We start from the raw sequence: 12,926 nt of genomic DNA on the forward strand, positions 1-12,926 counted from the left end.
CTTAGTTGACACATTACGTTGAAACAACGTTATTGCACCAGTTTGTGCCCAATGTGTTACCAGGAAAACAAGCAAACAAAACAGAATAGCAATCTTGCATTGCAGAAGCCAAGCCAATAACGGAAATAATTGTGTTTCTCTTAGTGCCGGAGGAAGATCGTTTCTGTTCAGACAACTTCAGACAGTGAGTGATCTATTCTAGCATGTTGACACAGGTTGAATTGCTCAGTGGGTCCGCTCTCTTGATGGAATTTATATCGGCAACGTTCAAGAACGTTTAGCAACTGAACGTGGCCCAGACACTTCTATGTTGAATAGGATAACGGTGACGCGTCTGTGAAAATGGGTGGGAGATCATAAATAGCGAGTTGGTGACGAATTTTTATGTTTGATCACATTAGCTAACTGTCCATATAGCGGCACGGAAAAGAACTCTGGTAAAGTTGTCGACACTGATCTTTTTTATTTTTTACATTTTCCAAGATGAACAGAATTCTTCTCAGCATTTTCGCAGTTGGCCTGTGTTTTTCAGTTGGTAAGATAAAATTGTTTGTCAACTGTATTTGTTTGCTTATTTCAATCGTTGTTTAGTTAGCCTATCATTTTGATAGCCAAAGCAAAATGTTTGATACGATTGTAATGAGTTGTGTAGTCAAAATGATGTTCGTTTTTTCACAATTCGAATGCTATGTATACTTTCAATGTATTGTAAAGAGGCATTATAGTTTATCATATAAATAGGCAAGCTTTACACCCGAATACAACCAATTAGAAAATTTGGACGTCTTAAACCGGTGTTTCTTATCTTTTGCCCAATTATTGGCAAAAGAACTGGTCTGATTGGTCAAAATACCAATTAGTAGTGTAAAAATATCTCAAATGGGCTGCCTGTGTAAACGCAGCCTAGTGTTTGTAGTTGAAGGTTGAGATTCTCCCATACGCAGGTTACAATAAAAATCATGTCCACAGACCGTTTACAGTGTAAGGAAACCATTATGTAATTTGGGGGAAACTTTCTGAGCCTTTCTGAGCGAATGGTTCAGAATATTCAACTGTAAAGACTAAATAATCTATTATTCTTGCCTTAATATATGACCCATAGTTGAGGTCACTTAGTTCCGCTAAACAAGTCTTTGTCCCCATCTTAGGTTTCAAACCACACCCTTATTGTATAATTTTCTGCAGTTGTCGACCTTGATTGAGTTCTTCCTGAATTTTGAATATGTAATCCTCATGACCTTTACCAAATATTTTCGGGAACACGATATCATACAACGTTTGCATAGGTTCCCTAACAAAACATTTTAGTGAAACTAAGACATGAGAAAATGTAGTTCTGCTGGCTTCCCCTTTTGGCCCTTAATTTGGAGAGTATCAGTCATTCTGAGTGTAGTGCTCTAGGGCAGTGGTTCCCAAACTATTTATAATCCCGTACCCCTTCAACATTCAACCAGCTGCGTACCCCCTCTAGCACCAGGGTCAGCATACTCTCAAATGTTGTTTTTTTGCCATCATTGTAAGCCTGACCACACACACACACACACACACACACACACACACACACACACACACACACACACACACACTATATGATAAATTTCTTAAACATTAGAATGAGTGAGTTTGTCACAACCCGGCTTGTGGGAAGTGACAGAGCTCTCATAGGACCAGGGCACAAATAATAATATAACAATAATCAATAATTTTGCTCTTTATTTAACCATCTTACATATAAAACCTTATTTGTTAATCGAAAAATGTGAATAATTCACCACAGGGTAATGAGAAGGGTGTGCTTGAAATGATGCAATGTTGTTGTATTGAGAGTCTCCGTCTTAAATCATTTTCCACACAGTCTGTGCCTGTATTTAGTTTTCATGCTAGTGAGGACCGAGAATCCACTCTCACATAGGTATGTGGTTTCAAAGGGCATCAGTGTCTTATTAACAGTGTGATTTGCCAAGGCAGGATATTTTGAGCGCAGCCTACTACATCCAGAAATCTGGCTGTGGCTTCTGATTAAATTACATTTTCACACAACCGCTCCTTGCAATTTCGACGAGGTTCTCTTGTTCAGATATTGATAAGTGGACTGGAGGCAGGGCATGAAAGGGATAACGAATCCAGTTGTTTGTGTCATCCGTTTCGGGAAAGTACCTGCGTAATTGCGCACCTAACTCGTGTGCTTCGCTATATCACATTTGACATTGTCCATAAAATTGAGTTAATTTGCACACAAAAAATCAAACATTGATGGCAATACCGTTGTGTTGTCCTTGTTAATGCAGATAGAGTAGAGCTCCAACTTCTTAATCAGCCTCAATTTTGTCCCGCACATTGAATATAGTTGCGGAGAGTCCCTGTAATCCTAGATTCAGATCATGATATCTAGCTCTGCCCATATCATTGCATAGTGCAGGAAACACACGAGAGTTCAGGAACCTTGCTTTAACAAAGTTAACCATTTTCACTGTCGTGGCTCAAATGTCTTTTAACCTGTCAGGCATTTCTTTGGCAGCAAGAGCCTCTCGGTGGATGCTGCTGTGTACCCAAGTGGCGTCGGGAGCAACTGCTTGCGTTACCACTCCACTATGTCTCCCTGTCATGGCTTTTGCACCATCAGTACAGATACCAACACATCTTGACCACTAGTCTATTTGATGACACAAAGCTGTCCAGTACTTTAAAAATATCCTCTCCTGTTGTCATGGTATGCAGAAGAGGATATTTTACTTAATTGACCCCCTAGAAATGTAATGGACATATACCAGGAGTTGTGCCAGGCCCGCCACGTCTGACTCATCCAGCTGTAAATGCATAGAATTCACTGGCTTGCATGGGAAGTCATTTTTTCTAAATCTTCTGCCGTGTCACTGATGCGTCGTGAAAGTGTTGTTTGATGAAGCCATTGTCTGTATAGTTTTTTTCTGCCTTTTCCCCTAGCATTGTCCCAGCCTGTAGAGCTGGTATGTGTCTCTGGATGTGGGCCTTATTTTTTTTAACCATTTATCAATTTTCGAGCAAACAGAATGAGCAGCAGCTACGTTTGGCTACATACGGACTGTTAATGGAATTCTCAAAAGAGAGTAACAGTTAATGTGATTGGATGTTAATTATTTGACTAGGCTACCTATATTTGACTGTTATTTCGCTGAACACTAGATGATTTTATTTTATTTTTGGCAGTGAAACGAGGCTACTCAGGCGAGAACCTCACCCAAATGTATAGCCCCTTTGGAAAATATAAATGGACTGTTTGAAAATGTGAAGGCATTTATTTTTTATTTAAAAAAAGATGTATATATTAACAATTATAGATTTTATATGTGATTCACATTTTTAATGGGCGTACCCCCGACAGCATTGCTCGTACCCCAGTCTTGGCTCCTAGGGTGTATTCCCTAGGAGCCAAAAGGAATTAAATGGGGAGGGGCCTACCTCAGATTGGAATAAAGGTTTCCATTGCCAAACATTTTATAACTGTTTGCTACGGTCTTTGTCTAATGAATACACCCCTGGTGTCACAGGTTTGATTCACGGCCAGTTACATTGATGCCGTGACTCTAATCACTTGGCTGATGTGTAGGCTAATGAGCCTCTTAGTATACTGTGTGGAGAGTAGGCCAAAGGGAGTTGTCTGCAGCTCAGTTAGATTGAGCTCAACTTTAGTGTTAATGTTGTGACAGCGACATTAAGAAAGCAGTTAAGGTTAGGTGTTTGGTCCTAATCCTTGTGGGTGGCAGGTGTTGGCGATTTACAGGAAGTCATTAGTTTAAACCTTTCAGGGACACTATGGAGTAAAACTAGTATATATTACTGACTACCCTCAAGGTAAAACGTGTTTGCTCAATTAGGGTTGTGAAGACGGGCTATAGATATTATTTGACAACTGCATTTTGTAATTGTCAAATATACCTTTTTGATTTGATTTATTAGCATCCCCATTGAATACTTCTGATCCAGGCTCTTGGTGAGAAGACAGGACACACCATTGCAGTCTCAGGCAACATTGCCAGCATGTGGACAACTTTGGTATTATTTTTAGAAATCTGTATCAAGACTTGTTTCGCATATCCCAACACAAATGCCTTACTTTGAATAGGATTCATCAAAATACATTTTGACCAATGTTTGGTGTTTTGGAATCCCAGTTATGGTATCCATGGTTCCCATCATCATGGGGTCTCATAATGAACTTATAAATTCCTTTGACGTAGTTGCAGTGAGTGAACTGTAGAGTGCAACAGTAGTCTGATTTGAACTGTGGTACTTGGCTTTGTGGTTATCGGCCCTGATCTGAAACCAGTTGAACAGAGTAACTCTGCTCTCCCATTTGGCCAATTACACAATACAGCATTGGTTCTTTCCTTAAATACACTATACCCAACCTCTTTGTTAGTAATGTTACTGTTCCTTCCAATTCCACCACCAGTATGTCTCCAGTGTAAAAACTCATTACATGACATAAAAACAACACCAGACAATATACAAAAACATTAGAAACACCTGCTCTTTCCATGACATTGACTGACCAGGTGAATTCTATGAGCCCTTATTGATGTCACTTGTTAAATCTACTTCAACGATGAAGGGGAGGGGACAGGTTGAAGGATTTTTAAGACAAAAGATGAAAGTGCCTTTGAACAGGGTATGGTAGTAGGTGCCAGGCGCACTGGTTTGAGTGTCAACTGCAATGCTACAGGGTTTTTCACACTCAAAAGTTTCCTCTGTGTATCAACAATGGTCCACCACCCAAAGGACATCCTGCCAACTTAACACAACTCTGGGAAGCATCCCTGCGGAATGCTTTTGACACCTTGTAGAGTCCATGCCCCTATGAATTGAGGCTGTTCTGAGGGCAAAAGGGTGTGCAACTCAATACCAGGATGGTGTTCCTAATGTTTTGTACACTCAGTGTATATTTGCCTGGGGACTGTACAGGGGACAATACAACTGATGGTCAGGTCAGTCCCCCCCCCCCCATCACACTTTGTCCATGTAATAATGATTCCCCTTATGTGGTACATATAACACAAACCATAGGGTTAATAATCATCATCAAGAACATTTCCAATGACAATGTGTGGTCTGCACAAAAGCAAAACACGTTGATAGTCATAGGCCACAGGAAAATTATCTTGTAGCTTTTTTTGCGTGAGTTGTATGAGCAAATGTTTATTCATACTCAATGGGCACCGTGTCCTCAGTCCTCTTAAAGGTAAGAATAATGAGAGATGGTGGAGACCAATTGTGAACATCATCCCCCTAATCCGTATGACTCATTTCCCCGTGCTCCGTATTACCCAATCAAGGCTTGGGCGCTCCTCCTTAATTTAACCCCTCATTGCCTCTGTAAATTACCTGTTGTGGCTAGAGTACAGCCAAGTGTGTAAGCCAAGAGGCAGCTTTGTTTGCGAAACCTGACTGTCACCCGTTTCACCTGTATGAGTGTGTGTGTATGAGGCGGTGACAGATTGGTGGTGTGACATTTGCGAAGGGAACCGATTTTTGACTGGATTTCTGAAGGGGATAGTCTAGGCGTGGCCCCAAACCCCCAGGCAGAGGCTGACAGAGAAATGTGCATCATGACTCATTTACGTAATGTTGGCCTGTATGTAATGGTAGGGGAAGAGGCATTCTGATGGAAGACTGCTGATTGTTTTCACTCTAAGGTCCGGTTTCCCAAGCAGATTTAAACCTATTCCTGAACTAAAAAGTGTGGTCAATACTCTCCATTTAAAATAGCTTTTTAAAACTTAATCTGTGTATCGGGAACCGCCACTTAGACCGCATTTACACAGGTAGCCCAATTCTGATCTTTTGACCGATTGTCAAAAGAGCTGATCTGATTAGTCTAAAGACCAATAAGTGGAAAAATATCAGAATTTGGCTGCCTATGTAAACGCAGCCTCAATACATTTTGGTGAAAGCATTCTTGAGTGGGAGGGTGTTTGACAAGTGGAAGTTTACTTGTGCGCTGGCATGTCTTACTCATCTGCGTTCTCTCAAGGATGTATTTGTCCTTCCCGGAAGGACACCTTATTTGATATTTGAACCTAAAGAATGGAATTCAAACATTGATTGAATGATCAGATCACTTGGCAATTGCTTTTTTGGGATCTTTAGTCCACCAGACTAAAGTTCCCAAAGCTTCTGTTGCATGTGCAGACCACAATTCTGCGCATGTGTATATATTTTCTACTTTATACGTAGAGAGCAGGCTACTCAGGTAAACGGATGCTTGTTAAATAAAGTTACATTAAAGCTGAATCTATGTCTGCAAGATCACATAATGATAGTCTTTGATATAAGTGGACACCCAAGCCGACACCGATTCTGTTGCATCCCTCTTTACATGTGATCAATGAGAGTCATTTGGTTGGATTGTGGGGATGCACTGAATGTACACTGAACAAAAATGCGCAACATGCAACAATTTAATTGATTATACTGAGTTGCAGTTCATATGAGGAAATCAGTTAATTGAAATAAATGTATTAGGCCCTAATCTATGGATTTCACATGACTGGGAATACAGATATGCATCCACTGGAAAAATGGGACTCACGATGGATCTCGTCACAATATTTTTGTGCATTCAAATTGCCATCGATAAAATACAATTATGTTCGTTGTCCATAACTTATGCCTCCCCATACCATATTCCCCACTGTCACCATGGGGTACTCTGTTCATAACGTTGACAGCATGCCAATTGCAGGCTCCTTCAGAACTTGAGATGTTTGTGACATTGTGTTGTGTGACACAACTGCACATTTTAGAGGGGCATTTTATTGTCCCCAAGCACAAGGTGCACCTGTGTAATGATCATGCTGTTTAATCAGCTTCTTGATATGGCTCACCTGTCAGGTGGAAGGATTATATTGGAAAAGGAGAAATGCTCACTAACCGGGATGTAAACTAATTTGTGCACAAATTAGAGAAATAAGCTTTTTGTGCGTATGGAATGTTTCTGTGATCTTTTATTTAATCTCATGAAGCATGGGACCAACACTACATGTTGCGTTTTATAATTTTGTTCAGTGTATAACTTGTTTGTTTGGAACAGGAGTAGCATTCTTTGTAACCCGAGTCACTTGTGAACTCCTTTTCCATGGGGTGTGACCGAAACCAGTTTTTGGGAGGGGAAGGGGGGGGGTCAGGCGTTGGCATGGCATTTTTACAACCTTGCTAAGCAGCTCAATGTTCCTTGGCTCAATCACAAATTGCTTAGATTATTTGTGTCAACCAGACATTCATAACTGAAGGCCAAAATGAATAAAAATGAATTTGGTACCTAAATGTGACCAATATGCGTCACTCATTTAAAATGGCAGCTATGCTGTTCTGTAGAATCGTCCCGTGACGACGTCTTTACCACTTGAATGGCATGAATGCAAATGGACTGAGTAACTTTACTCAAACAAGGAACAAACAAAATAGTGGCAGGTATTTAACTCCTTTAGTTACTTGCGTGTCTGTAGTGTTATTTGCAGAAGAAGTCAGAACTTGCCCAGGGACTTTCCATCTTGCAACTAATTGGTTGAATTTGTGGGTCTCACTGTCATTCGGTTAATTATGTCGTTTATTGCGGACTGTTCCTCCTCCACCCCCTAAAAGCACCAAACTACTCATTATAAAGGGCATAAGAATTATGGGGCCAAAGGGTAGTTCCATGACCCAATTGGTTCTGTCTGGAGTGGCACTCACTGGGAAGCAGCCATTGTGTGTCCCTATCAAGAACTAAGGAAGGCTACACTCAAAGCATTCACCCTGTATTTTGAGAAGTGGACAAATTGTCAAACAACTATGCCCTTCTATGAACTAACATCGTAAGAACTTGCGCAGGTTGCGCTTCTCATCCATTAAAGTGCACAGTCAGTAAAACCGGGGAGTGTCAACTGGCTAAACCATTGTTTGGCCCATCCCATGTTTAGAGACCAACCATCCCAATGACGTAGGATTGCATCAACAAAGCGGTCAAGGGAGTTGTCTACAAGAATGTTTACTTGAACATGAAGAGAATTTGTAGAATGGCATATGGTAATATATTGCTTATTTATTTCCATCTCTGTTATCCCAGGCCAGGCTCTGAAGTGCTACAAATGTGACTTGGGCCTCTGGGACTTGTGCTACACCACCGAAGTCAACTGCAATGCCGGGGAGAATTGTTTCAGCGGTGTCGGAAAAGCAAGTAAGGACCCAATACCAAAGGACCCAAGGCCTGGCAGACACCAGTCATAGGTGGCTCATATGTGTCGTATAATTACATTGTAATAATTTAGCAGACGCTTTATCCAGAGCGAATTAGTCGGTGCATTCAACTAAGGTACTGTAGATAAACAAACACATATTGCAGTCATTGCAAGTAAGATGAAAGCCGCTATCAGCAAAATCAGTGTTGGAAAGAAAAGACAAGTTTGAATGTAAGGATTTTGTTTTGGCTAGTATGTTTTTACACCCCATAGTGCCTCTGTCCTCTTCAGAAGCAAACAAGGAAGGAAGACAAGCTGCAAATATTCCTTTTGCAGATGGTTAAATGTCACTTTCCAGCATTCTGTCTTGCGGCAAAAGTTAATGAAAAACAACTTGTTTCATAGTTTGACAACTTAAGAGGCCTTACTGTGTGTGCCGTTTGGCACGACAAAGCCTAAGTAATTCAGTTATTTCTGTGTTCCTTTTCATCCACAGTTAAGTTTGTGGACATCAAGATGAAAGGCTGCCTGAAAGTGAATGAATGCAACAAGACGACCACAACCGAATTCCCTACCAGCTCCAACCACACAGTGTACGACATAATGAAGGCCTGCTGTGACACGGACCTGTGTAACGCTGCCCCGGGCCTGCCCCGAATGAGCATCCTGCCCCTGGCCCTCGCCACCCTGTCCACTGCCTTCATGACCAAAGTCCTGGTGTAAAGAGGCGAATCCCTCTGTGTGGCCTACACACATACATATGCAGAGGTTGATATTACATGTAGGTTGATGGTTCACACACCCACACACACTCATCAAACATTAGCACCAATCTGTCTGTGTGTATGAGAACTGCATTAAGTTTGTATAATTTAAGCAAAGGAGGAAACATATGTTAAAGTGTACCATATACCAGCTAAACGTTTTAAAATTATTTCTATTAAAGAATTTGATTTGTCCTTGATGCCTCTGGAAATTTCTCAATTTGTTTTATGGCTCACTTGGAAATGCAGTTGTTCAAACACAGATTAGCTTAAACACAGACCCTTATTCAGTTGCACTTATGGAAAGCATTGAATTTAAACTATTTTGTATGGAATGCTCACGTACAATTGGCAAGTTTCTATTTACATAATTGAGTTGATGTCTTCAGACACTTTAGTGTGATGGGAATCTGTCAGTCAGCATTATATAACCAATGACTGTTCATACTGACAATTCATTGATCTTCAACAGGGAGCTCAGCTAACAGACTATTTTCTATCTCTGGTGTTAGTTAAGAATGCTTATTTCTAACCACTATTTCAAATTGACTTTCACTGTTAATTCTCCCATTATCCAGCCCCACTTGCTGTTGGGGAGCTCTACTGATCACTCAGTTTACAATGAATAATGCAATTGCCATGTGACCTCATGTTGCCCCAATTCTTGAGCTACGTGATGACCTAGACCAAGGGTGGGTAACACCAGTCCTCGAGGGCCTGATTGGTGACACACTTTTTTTCCCCCACATCCCTAGCAAACACAGCTGATTAATAAAATTGATTAGGTGATTATGTCACGTGTGTTAGCTGGGGCTGGGGCAAAACTGTGCCACCAATCAGGCCCTCGAGGACTGGAATTGCCCACCCCTGACCTAGACCAAAGGAAGGAGGGACTAATGCTTGACTGTTCTGTCTTGCCACGTTCAAAACAACTGGGAACTCTGAGATCTCCGACTTCAGGCAGTTCAAAACAACTGGGAACTCTGGGGGGGACTAGCTCCGACTGAGGAAAAATCTGCCTGAACGATCATCCAAATTGGAATTCTGACTCGGGCCTCTTTCTAGAGCTCAGACTCTCTGACCCGAAGATACTGATGTCATGATTTGACCTGCTGTTTTTCAGTTGTTTTGAACAAGGCATCTATCTCTCTAGAAAGGGCAAACAACAATGTGGTTCAACTTGTGTTGACTAGGAATTGAAATGAATTCCTTTTTGCCTAAAGTAATTATTGTATTTGTCTTGCAAGATTAGAATGTATACTGAACACAAATGTAAACGCAACATGAAAAGTGTTGGTCCCATGTTTCATGAGCTGAAATTAAAGAACCTAGAAATGTTTCATACACACCTTATTTCTCTCAAATGTTGTGCACAAATGTGTACATCCCTGTTAGTGAGCATTTTTCCTTTGCCAAAATAATCCATCCACCTGAGGTGTGTCAAGAAGCTGATTACACAGGTGCACCTTGAGCTGGGGACTAAAGGCCACTAAAATGTGCAATTTTGTCACGCAACACAATGCCAAAGATGTCCCAAGTTTTGCAATTTGCATGCTGACTGCAGAAATGTCCATCAGAACTGTTGCCAGAGAATGTAATGTTCATTTCTTTAGCATAAGCCACCTCCAACATCGTTTTAGAGAATTTGGCTTGTTTACCAGCGGGATTGTCTGAGACCAGCAACCCGGACAGCTGATAACACTAATATTTCTGTCTGTAATAAAACCCCCTTTGTGGGGAAAAAACTCATTCTGATTGGCTGGTCTTGGCTTCCAATTGGATAGGCCTATGCCCAGTCATGTGAAACCCATATATTAGGGACTAATTTATTTATTTCTATTGACTGATTTCCTTATATGAACTATAAATCCGTTTTTTTTTTAAATATTGAAGCATGTTGTGTTTATATTTTTGTTCAGTATTAATATAGAGTTAAATAAAGCTTTTAAGTGCTATTTATTTGTGTTATTATTGGGATTCTTTTCTAGGTTCATTTGAGATTTGTCTGTGGTATTTCCTTGTTTGGGAAGAACTGTGTACTAATTTAATGTTAGCCGTGTACTAACGGTAAATGGGTTGACTGATTTAGGTATGTCTGATCACTTTGTTGCTTGTAAAACCTTTTTTAAACTGGAAATGTGTATACTCTGTGTGGCTGCAAAATAGTTTGAAAGAATTCAATACATGTTTAAAACTTCTACAAAATCCCCTGCCTTCTGAATGCTTTGCTATTTTCTATTGGCGTCATGTTTTTCCCACTCCCAAACAAACCATTCCTCAGTGTGGCTTAGCAGGACATAGAGGTTTCCTTCTTCCCCTCCAGTGCCCACTCATTCAAAAGCTGGTGAAAACATTGTCGAAACATTTCTATTGTCACATGCCTCATACTTTCTATAACATGCCTATGTGTTCAGTAGTCAAGTACAAGCAGTATTTGCTAATAACCCTGTATTAGTATTGATAATAACCCATCCGCAACCGTCTGGGGCCTGCACCCTACCCTAACTCTCAAATGGATAGAAAATGTGCTTTAAGCTGCAATAGGAGATGGCAGAATTATCTTTTGACGGGATGCAGACGTATTTTTTGAAAGCGTCATTTAGATTAAACGCAACTCCACAATTTACAATGAATGTTGAGCAGCGACTAGTGTAGGCAGACTGGTGCTCTAAAGTCACATAAAATAAACAACATTGTTCTGTGTAATTGCGGGCTATTCTTTTGGAGCTGAAATAAGTCGTTTTTCATAACTTGATTGTATCCTTTGCGAAAATACGATTGCAGTTTTGAAATTGCAGTAAAAGTGCAGTAACTGCAGTCAGTGTTGTGGTACTCGAGACCACCTGGTGTCTCGGCCTTGTCTTGGTGTCAGATACATGTGTACTTACATAGTGTCTCGGTGTCAGATGCATTTGTACTTACATAGGGTCTTTACTCGGTCTCAGACAGTGAGGACTTAACATCTTCTGAGACTAGCAGAGTAGAACTTCCATTTGGTCAGCGCATAAAACCGCTTCGCCAAATATTCTTCAAACATGAATACATTATCTTAACAGCCTTTGAGACATGTTTGAGCAGTGGCGAACCTTCAGTGTGTGACCAGTTCCTCATTCTGAAAGGACAGCAACCATAATAACAGCACACTCAAGTGAGAGAGCTCACTTTTTGTGAAACACAAAAGGGCTTGTGGTGTAGTGAAGGCTATAATGAGGTATAAGCAGTATGCCCACTTTTTTTGTGATCATTGCATATACTCAGTGGCAACAGGTCATTCAAGGCAGGTGGGGCAGAGCGTAGGGGTTGGTAATGTTCTCTAGTTGCGCCGTTATTGGCTCAGTGTTCTGTCACTCATGGGAAAACTAGGTCACCGCAAAATCTACAGTTGAGCTCGAAAATTCAAGCACTTGGGTGCTGCCATAGAGTTACATTAGAAGTGCCCATCCATAAAGACTCAAGGTCATTGGCCACAGATAAAATGAAGTCAAATCGCGTTATATCTACAGTAACTTTGATTGGACTGATCATGTCAACATCATACTTCATCATACAAATCTTAGCTAGCAAGCTAGTATTCATCATCATGAATCAAGTCGACAATCTACTGGCACATATTTTTTAATCCTTGTCATAAAGAGAAATAATGAAGAGAAATTATAGATAAAACGTATCAGTGCTCATTGGCTATTGGACATAAACATTACACAACAAGTTGGAAATTGCAATTTCAGCAATGAGTGGTTTGGAAGGAATCAGTGGCTAACTGCAAGCATGGCAAAGCAATCACTAGCCTGCTATTCAGAGGAGTGGGTGTGTGGTCCAAGTCTGGGTTTAAGGGTCTCTTTTCCAAGCTTAAAAGGATAAACATTCAACATTGGCCAGGTTGTGAATCCAACATGACTTCTGCCACCTTCAAAACAACTGGAAACTCGGGAATAGGAAAATCTTCGACTTCAGTGAGTTCAAGACA

General features: G+C 40.7%; 1 protein-coding gene across 1 annotated transcript; it reads left to right on the plus strand.

Annotated features, from left to right (window-relative positions):
- Window positions 1–367: 367 nt before the first annotated feature.
- Window positions 368–10,914, plus strand: spaca4l (sperm acrosome associated 4 like). Its single transcript, XM_035793506.2, has 3 exons — window positions 368–535; window positions 8,084–8,194; window positions 8,692–10,914. Exons 1-3 carry the CDS (start codon window positions 484–486, stop codon window positions 8,916–8,918), a joined length of 390 nt encoding a protein of 129 aa, XP_035649399.1. The 5' UTR covers window positions 368–483; the 3' UTR covers window positions 8,919–10,914.
- Window positions 10,915–12,926: the final 2,012 nt, after the last annotated feature.

This window comes from Oncorhynchus keta, chromosome 19 (genome assembly GCF_023373465.1).
Source record: "Oncorhynchus keta strain PuntledgeMale-10-30-2019 chromosome 19, Oket_V2, whole genome shotgun sequence".
Taxonomy (NCBI): domain Eukaryota; kingdom Metazoa; phylum Chordata; class Actinopteri; order Salmoniformes; family Salmonidae; genus Oncorhynchus; species Oncorhynchus keta.

Coding starts and splice junctions, on each gene's coding strand:
- spaca4l (XM_035793506.2), top strand. CDS start 484: ATGAACAGAATTCTTCTCAGCATTTTCGCAGTTGGCCTGTGTTTTTCA. Junction 536..8,083: donor TGGCCTGTGTTTTTCAGTTG/GTAAGATAAAAT, acceptor CTGTTATCCCAG/GCCAGGCTCTGAAGTGCTAC. Junction 8,195..8,691: donor CAGCGGTGTCGGAAAAGCAA/GTAAGGACCCAA, acceptor TTTCATCCACAG/TTAAGTTTGTGGACATCAAG.